Source organism: Molossus molossus, unplaced genomic scaffold (genome assembly GCF_014108415.1).
Source record: "Molossus molossus isolate mMolMol1 unplaced genomic scaffold, mMolMol1.p scaffold_m16_p_12, whole genome shotgun sequence".
Classification (NCBI taxonomy): Eukaryota; Metazoa; Chordata; class Mammalia; order Chiroptera; family Molossidae; genus Molossus; species Molossus molossus.
In genome coordinates, this window is record NW_023425347.1 from 79,672,937 (window position 1) to 79,688,264 (window position 15,328).

General features: G+C 35.7%; 1 protein-coding gene across 2 annotated transcripts in view; it reads right to left on the bottom strand.

Annotated features, from left to right (window-relative positions):
* ZMYM4 (zinc finger MYM-type containing 4) overlaps window positions 1-15,328 on the bottom strand; it is a 131,539-nt gene that overhangs the window by 67,999 nt on the left and 48,212 nt on the right. For both annotated transcript variants that reach the window (XM_036255179.1, XM_036255180.1), the window contains one exon: window positions 14,514-14,559. In XM_036255179.1, the coding sequence (XP_036111072.1) occupies window positions 14,514-14,559 (46 nt within the window). The remainder of the gene's footprint in view (window positions 1-14,513; window positions 14,560-15,328) is intronic.

Below are 15,328 nucleotides of genomic sequence, written 5' to 3' on the forward strand. Positions count from 1 at the left end.
CATATTTTTACAGACATACCTAGGTACCTGGGAAGTCTTTCTAAGGCATTCAAATTGTTCACAGAAACAACTCTGAAGTAAATTTCACTAGTGTAAAAACAGTACAATTAAAATAACGTAATACAATGACAACTAAAATAAACAGGTTTGGGAACAACTGACTCTTGGTAAGCTTGTAATTCATCAACAGCTGAATCATGTGGCTTTGTCTGAAATGACTAGATAATCCTCGATAGCCATTCTAGCTTCCTCCCTTAGTGACAGACTCTGATTCTTATCAGGGCACACTTAGAGTAATAGGAAGAATTTTAATTCTTATTTATGATCCTAGGCTGAAAAAGTACCTTAGCTATTAATAGGCCAGTAACCAAAAGGAAACTATTCATGGAAATGGGATAATTAGAATACACAATCTACTCTTTTCAAACTGCAGCTATCAACCCATTAGTAAGTCAGAGCCAGGATTTGATTTAAAATAGCTAGAACAGAAAACAAAGTGCATCATTCAGAGTGACAATAAGTAATGCTACAAAAATTTCTGTGTATACACATAGGTCTAAGTGTAAAATATATTTCTAATAGTGTTTCCAAGTTAAAAAAAAAACTGATAATGGATGTTAACTTAGTGTAATCATTTCAAAATATACATACAGCAAGAAAATCATTATGCTGTACACCTAAAACTAATAGAATGTTTTATATCAATTTTACCTTAATTAAAACAATTTAAACAAAATAAAAACAAGCACCCCTAGATAACTTTGCTTATGATGTCCAATAATGGTTGAGGACCACTAAGCTAAAAGCAACACTTCTCAGTGACCACTGGCCTTCAGAATATCTTGGTGAGCTTGTTGGAAATAGATTCCTGAGCTTCATCCCCTAAAATTCTGGTTCACTAGGTCAAGGATGGCATCCAATAATTTTATTTCCAGCTTACTCCCAGGTGATGCTAATACTGTTAATCCACAGACCACACTTTGTATAATGAGTTCTAGCTTTTTATGAACCAGGCATAAACTGCATAGATAAATCATTGCATCCAAGGTTGAAAGTGATCCTCATATTCATCAAATTCAACCTCTTCTTAGATGATTAAATTTTTTCCACAAAACCCCTATCAAAGGGTCAACCACCTCCTTGAACAATTCCACCAAAAAAGATGAACCACTGAATGCTCTACCATACCAGAAATGAACCATTTACTTATCTCAGAGCAATCCCTAGCAATCTATGCTGAGTGCAAATGAAGATGAGTGAGTTTTCTCAGGGGAATTACAACTAAAAATTAGTAATATTTTGTTTTCATTTAAATATGGGTTGTTGCCCGGCCTATGTGGCTCAGTGGTTGAACATCGACCCATGCATCAAGAGATTGCTGGTTCAATTCCCAGTCAGGACACATGCCCAGGTTGCGGACTCGATCCCCAGTACAGGGTGTGCAGGAGACAGCCGATCAATGTTTCGCTCTCATTGTACAACAATTGAATGAAAAACACAGGTTCTGTTCTGGTCATGTCGGTGGCATAAACGCACCCTTCCACAATCCAAACATGCAATTAAACTACAGAACAACTATCATTCCAAACCACCTGAAACCTAACTAAACAGAAATCCTATAACTAAGAATATAAAGAAGAAGCCACATCAAGACTAGTAGGAGGGGCAGAGACACAAAATGGGCTGGTCCCACACCCACCTGTGGCAGATAAAATTTAGCAGAGATGTCTAGGCTGGGGAAGTCACCCCTGAGGAGCCAGGGGTCCCAGCCCCACACTAAGTCCCCCAGCCCAGGGTTCCAAGCCAGGAAGAGAAGTCCCCATAAATTCTGGCTGTAAAAACCAGCACAGGTTATGGCTGAGTGAGACAGAGGGCAGCTCAAGTCTCAGATGTTCCTCTTAAAGGGCAGGCTCAAGGACTTACTCACACTAACTCTAAGCTTCAATGCTGGGGAAGCAGCTCAAAAGGCACCAGAGACATAAGAAGAGGGACTGAATTGCCTGACATCAAGGCAAGAGCTTTCTTCCAGACAGAAGTGCTGGCAGAGACCATTGTTTCTTTACTGAGCCCATCCCCCAGAGCCAGCAGGCAGGTGCCATATCTGAGTCTCCATTAACCTGGCTAACACTGTTCACCGGGCCCTAGTTATTCCGTGAGACCCTGCCCCACACAACTTTCAGGCCTACCCAAGCCTTTTCCATACAAATGTACAAACAACCTGTCTTGGCTCATGCTCTGGACTTTCCTTAAACCTCTCAAACAAGTAATATCTGGCCTCATCATGCCCCATACTGCTAAGTGGCCCCAGGTGCAGCATGAGAAGTATCAGGCTTGGAATCTCCTAGGCAACTCTAAGCCCAGCACAAGTAGCAGCCATCTGCAGATAGCTTTGTAGCTCATGCCAGGCTGGGCACAGGTTGGGCCAGTGAACCCTACAGGACACCAACTGCATAAGGTCACTCTACCAAGCCCAGAAGACTAGCAGCTATGCCCAATACATAGAAACAAACACAGAAAGGCAGCCAAAATGAGGAGACAGCCGTGGCCAATTTGGCTCAGCGGTTAGAGCGTTGGCCTGTGGTCCAGAGAGACCTGGGTTCGGTTCCCGCTAAGGGCACATACCTCAGTTGCAGTTTGTCCCCGGCCCTGGTTGGGTCATGTGGGTGGCAACCACTCAATGTGTCCCTTTCACGTCGATGTTTCTCTCTCTCTCTCCCTCCCACTCTATCTGAACAAAATATCGAAAAATGTCCTCGGGTAAGGATAAAAAAAATAAAAATAAGACAAAATGAGGAGACAAAGAAACATGTCCCAAATCAAAAAACAGAACAAAACTCCATATACAACCTAAACAAAATGAAGAAAAAAATTTACCAAATTCCAAGTTCAAAACACTGGTTATAAGGATGCTCAATGAATTCAGTGAGAACTTCAACAAAGAAATAAATAGAAAACATAAAACTGGAGATACAAAACATAAAAAAGAACCAGTCATAAATGAATACACTAAATGAAATGAAGAATACATTACAGGGTATCAACAGTACAGTAGATTAAGTAGAAGATCAAATTAGCAATTTGGAAGAGAAGGAAGCAGAAAACACCCAATCAGAGGAGCAAAAAGAAAAAGCATCCCAAAAAAATGAGGATAGTTTAAAGAGCCTCTGTAACAACTTCAAGCATACCAAAACACTAAACTGAAAAGATATATGCACCTATATATTCACTACAGCATTATTTACAATAGCCAAGATATGGAAGCAACCTGAGTGTCCACCAAGAAATGAATGGATAAAGATGTAGTGTATATACACGATGGAATATGACTCAGCTGTAAAAATGAATGAAATCTTGTCATGTACAACATGGATGTACCTAGAGTATGTTATGCTAAGTGATGTCAGACAGAGACAGACAAATGCCAGGTGATTTAAATTATATGTGGAATCTGTAAAACAAAATAAACAAAAAAGCAGAACAGAAACAGACTCATAGATAAAGGGAACATTTTGACGGTTGCCAGATGGGAGAGAGATTTGGGGATGGGTAAAAAAGGGGAAGGCGTTAAGAAGTACAAATGGCAGTTACAGAATAGTCACGAGGATGTCAGGTACAGCATAGGGAATATACTCAATAATATTGTAATAACTATGTATGGTGTCAGATGGAGATGAGATTTACAAGGGTGATCACTTTGTAAGTATATAATGTCAAATCACTGGGTTGTATAACTGAAGCTAATATAATATTGTACGTCAAAAGTAACTAAATATAACAATTTATTTAAAGTATAAAAACAACCTTAATGAGAAGAAAAGTAGAAATTACTTTTTGAAAAGGAACTTCTGAAACTGAAACATATAGATAGTGTCTGAAATAAAAAATTAACTGCATGGCCCTGGCCACTTTCAAATAATTGGCCCTAAAGACATTTATAAAATATATATCATAAAAGGGCAGAACACAGGCCATCTGCAATACATTAAGCAATAAGGATAAGTTAAAAAAAGAAAATGGCAGAACACATACTCTTTTCAAGTACACATGGAACAATCACCAACTCAGATCATATAGTAAGTGATAAAAATATGAAATAATGGGCCATAGCTGGTGTGGCTCAATTGAGCATTGTCCTGCACACCAAAATGTCACCGGTTCAATGCCTGGCTGGAGCACATACCCAGGTTGCAGGCTCAATGGCCAGTCGGGTGCATACAGGAGGCAGGCAATCAATGTTTCTTTCAATTTCTCTCTCTCTCTCTCTCTCTCTCTCCCCCCCCTTGCTCTAAAATCAGTGAAAACATAATAAAAATATATATGAAATGGAAATTTTAGAAAATATCTACTTTGACCAAAATGGAATTACATCAGTACTCAATAACAAAAATGCATTTAGCAAAACTCCAAATATTTAGAAAACAAAATAATTCTTTTAAAATAAAGCACTGTTCAACGAAGAAATCACAAGGAAAATTAGAAGATATTTTGAACTGAATGACAATAAAAACACCGCGTAACAAAAATTTGAGAAGTGCAGTAAAAGAAATGCTTACAAGAAAACTTATATTTATATGCTTCTACTAAGAAAGAAAAATAGTCTATGTCCTGGCATGTCTTGCTCAGTGGTTAGAGCGTCGGCCTGCGGACCAAAGAGTCTTAGGTTCAATTCCAGTCAAGAGCATGTACCTCAGTTGCAATTCGGTCCCTGGCCATGGTCGGGGTCATGCAGGAGGCAACCAGTCGATGTGTCTCTCTCACAATGATGTTTTTCTGTCTCTCTCTCTGTCTCTCTCTCCCCCCGTCCCACTTCGTCTGAAAATAAAATGGAAAAATATCCTCTAGTGAGGATTAATAAAAAAGAAAGAAAATTAGTTTAAAATCTGTGACCTAAACTTCTACCTTAAGAAGGTAGAAAAAGCCCTGGCCAACTTGGCTCAGAAGCAGAGCATTGGCCCATGTACCAATGAGTCGCAGGTTCAATTCTGGCCAAGAGCACATACCTCGGTTGCAGTTTGTACCTGACCCTGGTCAGGGTTGTGCGAAAGGCAACCAGTCAATGTGTCCCTCTGACATCGACGTTTCTCTCTCTTTCCCTTTCTCTCCCTCTCTCTCGCTCCCTCCCACTCTATCTGGAAATAAATAGAAAAATATCCTCGGGTGAGGATTAAAAAAAAAAAAAAGAAGGCAGAAAAAGATCAACTTAAACCCAAAGTAGAGAAAGGAATAACAAAGATAAAATAAAAATCTATATGATAGAAAATGGACAAACAGTAGAAAAATTAATAAAAAACAATAGCAAGATACTTTAAAAGAAGTAAATTGATAAACCTCTAGATAAACTGACCATAAAGACAGAAATACAAATAAAAAACAAACACATGAAAAGATGCTCAGCCCTGGCTGTGTAATTCAGACGGTTGGAGCATCCTCCCAACACACCAAGGTTGCGGGTTGATCCCTGGTAAGGGCACTTACAAGAAGCAACTAATGAATGCATAAGTGAACGGAATAACAAATCGATGTTTCTCTCTTTTGCTCTCTCTCTCTCCATAAGATCAATAAAAAAATAAATAAAAAGGAAAAATAAAGACCTGGAGCATCATCCAGTACACCAGAAGGTTATGGGTTCAATTCCTAGTCAGGGCACATACGGGAGGCCACGGATAGATGTTTCTCTCTCACATCAATGTTTCTCTCTCTCTCTCCTCACCTCTTTCTCTCTCTCTAAAACACAATAAAAGAGCATATCATTGAGGAATAGAAAAAATGTTCAGTATCACTAATCATTATGGAAATGCAAATTAAACTACAAGGAGATATCTATTAGTTCACACCCATTAGGCTGACCACTATCAAAAAAACAAAAACAGCCCAGCTGGTGTGGCTCAGTGGTTAAGCATCAGTCTGCAGACCAGAAAGTCCCGGGTTCGGTTCGTGCTAGGAGCACGTACCACAAAAAAAACCCCACAATAATTCAGAAATTATTTGGAGATTTAAAGAAGACATAAATAAAAAATATACTATGTTCATGGGTATGAAGTCTCAATACATTTAAGATGTTAATTCTCCCCCAAAATTAACCTGCAGATTTAATCAAACTCCCAGTGATTTAGTTATATAATTTACATGTTGATTCTAAGTTGTATATGTAAATGCAAAGGGTTGGAATAGACAAAATGATTTTTAAGAATAACAGAGTTGGATGACTTACACTAAACTCATTTTATAAGTCTGTATTTTTCAAGGAATTTCTCATTTTATTTAAGTGGTATTTTGTCTTTTGAAATAGTTATTTTAGTGTGAAGAATGGCATCTCATTGTGGTTTTAACTTGTATATTCCTGCTGACTAATGATGTTAAACCAATGTGTGTATTGGTCACTTTTTCTTTTCTGAAGTATCTGTTTAAATCTTTGCCCATTTTAAAATTTCTGTTTTGTCTTTTTATTGTTAAAGTTGTAAGGATTCTTTACATATTCTGTATACAAGTCTTCTGTTGTTTATATCAACAGATAGAAATAGATGGGGTATCTCTATAATTTCACTATCTATATCTATCTGTACTCTTCTCATATCTATCCATCCACCTATCCATCTATTCATATATCCATCCATTCATTTATCTATTCTATGGGTTGCCTTTTCATTATCTCAGTGATGTTCTTTGAAAAGAACAAGTTTTTAATTTTGATAAAACCCCATTTTATGATTATTATATTATTATTATATCATTCTGGTCTGTGTTCTTTGTGTTCTAAGAAACTTATCCTAAAATCGTGAGTATTTTTAATTGTGTTTTTTTCTTTTTGAAACTTTATAGTTTTTTGTTTGTTTGTTTGTTTTTTGTTTTTTTTTTATCCTCACCCGAGGATATTTTTCCATTTTTTGTACAGATACAGTGGGAGGGAGAGAGAGGAAGGGAGAGAGAGAGAAACATCGACGTGAAGGGACACATCGAGTGGCTGCCTCCCGCACGACCAACCAGGGCCGGGGACAAACTGCAACCGAAGCACGTGCCCTTAGCGGGAACCGAACCCAGGTCTCTCCGGACCACAGGCCGACGCTCTAACCGCTGAGCCAAACCGGCCAGGGCTGAAACTTTATAGTTTTAGCCTTAACTTTATGATTAGATTTGCCATCGATCTCTAGTTAGTTTTGTATATAGTGTAATGTAAGAGTCAAAACAAATAATTTTTATATATGAATATCTAGCTGTATCAGCAACATTTTATTATCTATACATTATACTTCAACAAATTTAATTTTTTAAATTTCATTTATAATAGCATAAGAAATCTAAAATATATAGGGATAACAAAATATGTACAAGACCTGTATTCTGAAAAATACAAAACATTGCTGAGAGAAATAAAAGACCTAAATAAACAAAAAGACATTTCTAATAATATATACAAATAAAATAAATGATACTGGTATAGAAATATTTGGTATTAAGATATAAATATATATAAATTAATAGAATGTTACAGAACTTTCAAAAGGAGATTCCCACAAATACAGTTTTAGTATATTTCAGCAGTGACAATTCAGTGATGAAAATATCAATTATTTAGATGAAAAGATGAATTATTTAACATACGGTAGTGCAATCAGCTACTCATCTAAAAATAATGTAGAATCCAATCTTATCCTAACTCCAAAAATATATTTCAAATTAAATAAAACTTAAATGCTAAAATATAAAATAAAAAGCTCTGTAGAGTAGATTATAATACTTTTTGTTTTTTAGTTTTTTTTTAAATTTTACTAGAGAGAGAGGAAAGAAGAGAGAGAGAGAAACATTGATGTGAGAGAGATACATCGATCAATTGCCTCCTGCACACCCCATACTGGGGATCAAGTCTGTAACCCTGGCACATGTGCCCTGACTGGGTATCAAACCGGGACCTCTCAGTCCATGGATCGATGCTCAATCCACTGAGCCACACCAGCTGGGCTAGATCGTAAAACTGTATTCTAAGGTATTAAAGATTTTAATGAATGGAAAGACATACCAAGTTCATAGATAAGAAGACTTGATATCATAAACATGTCAATTCTCTTTCTTGATGTATAGATTCAAGACAATTCCAATCAAATTCCCAACAAGATTTTGTTATTTAATTTTGTTTTGTTAGGGACTTGGCGAGGTACTTCTAAAATGAATAGTGGCAAAAATAGGCAAAACATTCCTGAAGAACAATTTTCAGGATTACGAACCATAAGATTATTAAGATTTATTGTAACTAAATTAACTAAGACAACATGGTACAGGCACAGGAATAAACAAATAGTCCAATGAAACATTAACTGAGAACATGGGAAAAAAGCCTACAGATATACATCATAGAATAACTTTATAGATCACTGAGAAAAGAAAGTAGGTATTTGATAAATGGTGGTGAAATAATGTCAACATTATGAAAAGAAATAAAATTAGTTCCCTAACCCAAGCCATAAAAAGTTAAATCTAGGATAATTCAAGGGCTCCATATAAAAGATTTAAAAAAATGAACATTTTAGGAAATAATATTATAGGTCTTTCTGACAGACCTCAGCCTAGGAAAAATTTTCTTCAGTGTAATGGGGGGAGCAAACCATAAAGAAAAAGACTGATACAACTGTTATCATTCATCTATGTTAAAATTAATATCTGTTTATGAAAAGACTTCATAAAGACAAGTCATGAATTAAGAGACTTTATTTGCAATACTTATAACTGACACGTTTATTCATCATAATATTCAGGGAACTCCTGCAATTAAGAAAAGACCAACAACCCAATAGTAACTGGGCAAAAGTTTTAACTGAACAGTCATTTTACAAATGAGGTTATCTGAAATGGCCAATAAATATGAAAATGTATTCAACTAAATTATTAATCAGGGAAATCCAAATATTTTAAAAAAATGAATTCCATGTTATATCTACCATATTCACAAAGTTTAAAAGTCTTAATAATATCAAGTGTTGCCCTGGCCAGTTTGGCTCAGCGATTAGAGCGTCGGCCTGTGGTCCAGAGAGACCCGGGTCCGGTTCCCGCTAAGGGCACCATACCTCGATTGCAGTTTGTCCCTGGCCCCAGTTGGGTTGTGCAGGTGGCAAACACTTGATGTGTCCCTTTCACATCGATGTTTCTCTCTCTCTCTCTCTTCCTCGCTCTCCCTCCCACTCTATCTGAACAAAAAATGGAAAAAATGTCCTCAGATAAGGATAAAAATAGTGATGATAACAATAATAATAATAATGATATCAAGTGTTGGCCAGATGCATAATGACCAAAACGCTAACCAATGGTAGAAACATAAATGGATAAAACTATTTAGAAAAATAAGTTTTGCATTCTAGTAAAGTTGAGAATGTACACACCTTAGGCCTGAGCAATCACCTCCCCACATATAAACTACAGCAGGGACAGGTAAACTATGCCTACATGCCAAATCTAGAAGCCACCTGTTATTTTCCTATCACCTATAAGGAATGATTTTCACAGTTTTAAAACATAAAAAAAAAAAAAATCAAAAGAAAATTATTTCCTGACACATGAAAATTATGTTAAATTAAATTTAAAAATTAGCCTCCTTTTTGTATTGTCTATTGCTGCTTTCATGCTACAAAAGCAAAGTTGAGTTGTTGCAACAGAGACAGTAAACATTTTAGGCTTTATAGATCATACTATCTGGCCCTGGCCAGTTTTGCTAATGGTTAGAGCATCAGCCCAAGGACCAATGAATCACGAGTTTGATTATGGTCAAGGGCACCTGCCTCAGCTGCGGACTGTCCTCAGCCCTGGTCAGGTTGTGTAGGAGGCAACCAGTTGATATGTCTCTCTCATATCGATATTTCCCCTTCTCTCTCTCTCTCCCTCCCTCCCACTCTATCTGATGATAAATGGAAAAAAATATCCTCGGGTGAGGATTAAAACCTAAAAATAACTGGAAGAAAAACAAAATTTTCTAAGTTAATGATATTAACATAATTAGGTTTAATTATGTATATAATTAACAAATGATCAGCAGACATCTGACTTTTATCCCTATATCTAAGAGAACATGTATTCTAAATGGCAAAATTTTCCATTTTTAGATCTTTTCATTAGAAAATGGATGAGCACCCTATATCTGGAATCACCTTATAGTCAAACATTTGCAATATACTTTCACTCTTTACCAGACTCTTACTCTATTGATCAACCTAAACTAAAATACATATAAAACTTTTATCTTCTTTTCAGTGTCAAAATTTCCCTGCAACCACTCAATTTTAAAGATAATCTTAAAATATAACTACAAACTGTTTGTGTAACTCCAGACCTTTTAGCAATTTAGAGATAAAACAAAAATTAGTTTAGTCCATTTTATTCATTCAAAACTTTATATAATTTAATTCAGAAAAATTCTTGTTTATTAAACTAAAAAATTATTGAGAATGGTGAGGTGTTTTTATTTAAAGTCATCTCAATTTTGTACCCATGTTTATACCCTAAAGAAGACTTTTTTTGGCTTTGGTTTCAATCTTGATAAAAATATTCCTTCACCGTGTTGGAAGGACCCAAATGATAGTCAGCAATAGACCTTGTAAACAGAAATATTTAAGTAGTTCTGGTGTGAAAACAAAACAACTGCTCAACTTATCAGTTCTTTTCAAAACTGAGCTGCACTGATACATTATAATTAAAACACAAACTGCCATTGATACTGCATAGAAAGACACAAAAACTTGTCATGGTTACTACTTATTAAAATATTTCTAAGTTATCTTACAAATTATTTTTTTATTTCTAGCAAATAATTATTCTTAAAGACCTGTGATTCCAATAAACTATGGGGCAGTTCAGAAAGAGGTAATGAAAGATTTAAAAGGAGGAGCTTTGGAGTTAGGTAAACCTGAATTAAAATCCTGATTGCACTACCTAAAAGTTAAATAATGTCTCTAAGCCTTACTTTCCCTCTTAATAAAAGAGAGAGAGTTGTAGTATCTTTGTCTAGAGGGTTGTTATAGAAGAGACTGCATACCTAGTAACAAAGAGATCCTTCATTTTATTGTTGGCAACAACGGGTTCAGCTAAAAGACTACAATTCCCAGTTTTCTTTGAAATTAGGGTAGCTAATAAGATATAAACTGAAGTACACAGGTAGAATGTCTAGGCAACTTCTTTTACAAGCTGATTCTATTAAGAAGTGGTCCTTTTTGTCCTTCTCCCTACCCCACAGCAGGCTACAGATACAATAGCCAGCTTAGAACATGAGGGGTTGGAAGCCATGTGCTAATGATGTGACACAGAAAGCCAGAAGGCCCTGGGCTCCTGATAACTAGAGACATGTCATCATCTGAGCTTCTTTTATATGAAAAATAAGTTTCTACTGTGTTGCTATTATACATAGTTGAACCTATTCTACTAGTTATTACAATTTATTATTAGGATTTTTAAAAGATAAAACATGTAACGTTTTCCACAAATAAACTCATACATTGCAAGTAATCAAAATAATATGAATAACTTTTTGAATTCAAATAACTGTATTTCAAGAAATCAGCAATGCTATAATTTTCCCCTTGAAGTTGTCAAGTCTGTTATGTTCAATGAACTTATTCTATGAGTAAGAAAATTAACCATAGGCAAATGACCAGGTAATTCTTTAAGAAGTACTAAATAAATAATAGTCCTTGATATAAGGAAACAACTATCTGAGTGTACTTTTAAAAAACGTCTCTATTCTACTTGAATTTCTTTCAAACTTCACATTAATTGGCAACAGTTAAGGGAACATGAGTTAGGATAATCCACAGTATCAGTCACTTCCTCTGCCACCATGTATCTTATAAAATCCATAGCACAGATTCTTCTGACATGATGAACTAGAAGTTAGACAACCCTATTTTCTCTTTGACTTGCATGAAATGTTGAAGCCTTTTTTTCTTTTTAAATCCCTTTCACTGAAAACACTACATCTTTGGAAGGTCAACTCAGCTTCTTCATGTGTAAACCAAATTTCCCAATTTCCTCATTGATTGGGTTAAACTCTGTCAGTCTGTGTGTGCCAACAATGAGCAGATACTGTATTTTGCTGAAAGTTTCACAAGGGCTATATCCTAGGAGGGCTGAATTTGATCTACAAAACAAGTATCTTAATCCCCATGTCCCAGTGGTTTTGGACAATGAATACATGGTAGGTCTAGTGTTTGACACATTTACCTGAGAAACACTGAATCTCCTTTTTTCTGGATATAGACCTCAAGACAAAATGGTAGGCCTTGAATGACCATGTTTAGAATCAGACACTGTCTGAATACCCTCTACATTTATAGCAGTCTCCCTTTTACCTCCTATCTATGTTCCTGGATCCCCTTCATGGAGAGAGGCCAGTTTCCCCTTCCAATCTAGCAAGTGCAAAGCCTTCAACAGTCCCTTAACGATAATCAACTAGAAAGAAGGAGATATAGAGTAATCTTTACCACACCACTTGCACTCAACATTTGGTATAAAATTCCCTGCTTGTAAAACTCCAGCCTAAAAATGTTTTCGGGGTTGGTGCAGAAAAGCACCAATGACCACAAACATAAACCCAAAGTACTAGGTATAGGGACCCAAATACAGCAGCTTGGTTAATGCTTTAAGATTCCTGCTGCCACTTTAAGATAGTTGCTATTCAATATCTTTCACAAACAAAGCATCAGGTTAAAACCTTCATTAGACAGCTATTTGTTAATTTCTATTACTACAACATACAGTATATAGACTTGAGCAAAGGCGTGTCCAGAAGAAGGTAATCAAAAATTACTTAATGTGCCCTGGCCGGTTTGGCTCAGCGGTTGGAGCATCGGCCTGCGGTCCTGAGAGACCCGGGTTCGGTTCCCGCTAAGGGCACGTACCTCGGTTGCAGTTTGTCCCCGGCCCTGGTCGGTTGTGCGGGTGGCAGCCACTCGATGTGTTCCTTTCGCATCGATGTTTCTCTCTCTCTCTCTCTGTTCCTCTCTCTCCCTCCCACTCTACCTGAACAACAAAAAAAAAAAAACAGAAAAATGCCCTCAGGTGAGGATAAAAAAAAAAAAAAATTACTTAATGAGAGTGAGTAGTAGAGGCTGAGGGATAGCTCTCCTCCTAACAGCCATGTTTTACTTTCTAACCTAATTTTCCCTGACCACAGACAATTGGGTCAAAGATAAACATTAGATCTAAGCTGGCACAATCATAATCTTTTCCCTAGGAACTTGAAATTTAAAATGAACATACAGAGAGAATAAGTCTCTGGAACATAACTGATTTTTGGCAGCACAGAGAGGGCAGTCCCATGGTCTCCTCTCACTGAGTTTCCTAGAAGAAATCTGTTCTTTACCTCCTACCTAAAGTCTGTGAAACACTCCAATATACTTCTAAAGTTTCTTCTGGATAAGCTAGCTGAAGCCTAATTTACTTTCTTACATGCAAGAAAAAAGACAACTAAATCCACTAAAGATCAGGAGAACTAGTTACCTCTTAATATGTAGCATAAAAACTGTTATCACTCAACAATATTAACTAACTTCAAAGAGAAAGATGTACTCACATATCCTACTTGAGAAAATAAACTTAAAAAAACAAAACAAAAGAAATACACATTTCCCAACTTAGGAATTCTAGATGACAAAATTAACCTTTCATAAACAAGTACATGAACATCCAGTGATGATTCATCAATTCTATTCTTAGAATTTATCCTACAGAAACACTTCAACAAGTAGACAAAGGTGTATATAGGAATACATACTCCATATCACTTATAATAGTGAGAAATTAAAAATATTATGCACATGTATAAAAGAAGAAATCAGTTAAATTATAGTATAGCCATACAATAAAATACTGAGTAGCCGGTAGAAAAGATGCAATAGGTTCAACCCACAGACATAAAAAGATGTCTTAGCGTTGAATGAAAAAAGCAAGAACAATTCATATGAATTCCCTACACATACATAAACTGCAGCCATCATACATACATATACATATAGTCACACAAAAAAAGTCGGGAAAGATATATATTAAACTTTTAAAACTGGTTATCTTTGGAGAATGGTAAAGACAAAGGTTTTCATTTTCAGCTTTATTTGCTTTTGAACTATAAAATTGAATATATTCTTTGAAAATTTTAAGAAACAGAGGTGTATTTTTTGTTTTCGTTTTTTTTAAAGAAAATCATGTGCAATGGAAAAAAATATATAGAGAAAATTAAGAGACCCTATAAACAAAAGTAGAAACCTTTATTAAGTGGTATATAAATTTCTATATACTTCACACATACACAAAATGCGGCTATATGTCAACCTTAATAACAGTGAGAATAAAACATTTACTACAAATAAGATTAAGGCTCACAATTCAGATTAAATTGCTGAAAATACTAAGAAGGTGTGAGATCTCAACTAAATCAAATTGGATCATCGCATTAATAAGTCCTGTTATAGATAAATGATCTATCTAGACTTATATATTATCTATCTAAATACATGATTGGTTTTTTTCTAAAATGTACTTACAGTTCTCTACAATTTCGTCAAAAACTGCACCAGTTTTCTGCTCAAACTGAAAAAAGAAAAAAGAAAAATAATATTACTATCATATTCGTTGAGCATTTTCTTGGTATCCGTCCCAACTACCTAAAGGCTATAATTTTCAACCCAAAGTATAAAAATACACAACAACATAAACACTGCTGAATAGAATAAAATAAAATTTAGAATGAACAAAATAAGTTCATTAAGGCTCACAATTCAGATTAAAACTCACAAACCCCCACAAAATTTTTTTTTAAAAATCACTTTTCTGTTACAAAATAGAAAGGATCATATATACTTGTAATAATAATAAATGGGGACAGTAAGTGCTCTCAATAAACAATTACTGAGAACTTACTAACATATCTTGAGAACAATGCAAAACTCTGAATCAACACTGAACTGAACAATCAACATCCTGGGATACCATAGGCCCTAGGATATTGTACAGTTTAAGTCCTAACTTAACATCATTGATAGGTTCTGTGACTTTAAGTGAAATGATGTATAATGACACCAATTTTACCAAAGGTTAATGATATAAACAAGTTCTTTAAAAAAAAGTTTTCATTGATTTTAAAGAGAGAGTCAGTCAGGTAGAGGGAGGGAGAGAGAGAAACACTGATAAGAGAGAAACTGATCAGCTGACTCCTGCACACCCCTCACTCAGGATTGAGCCTGCAACCTGGGTATGTGCCCTGACCAGGAATCAAACCGGTGACCTCTCAGTGCATGGGATGACACTCAACCACCTGAGCCACATCAGTCAGTGCACAAGTTAAGTTCTTAAGGCATCC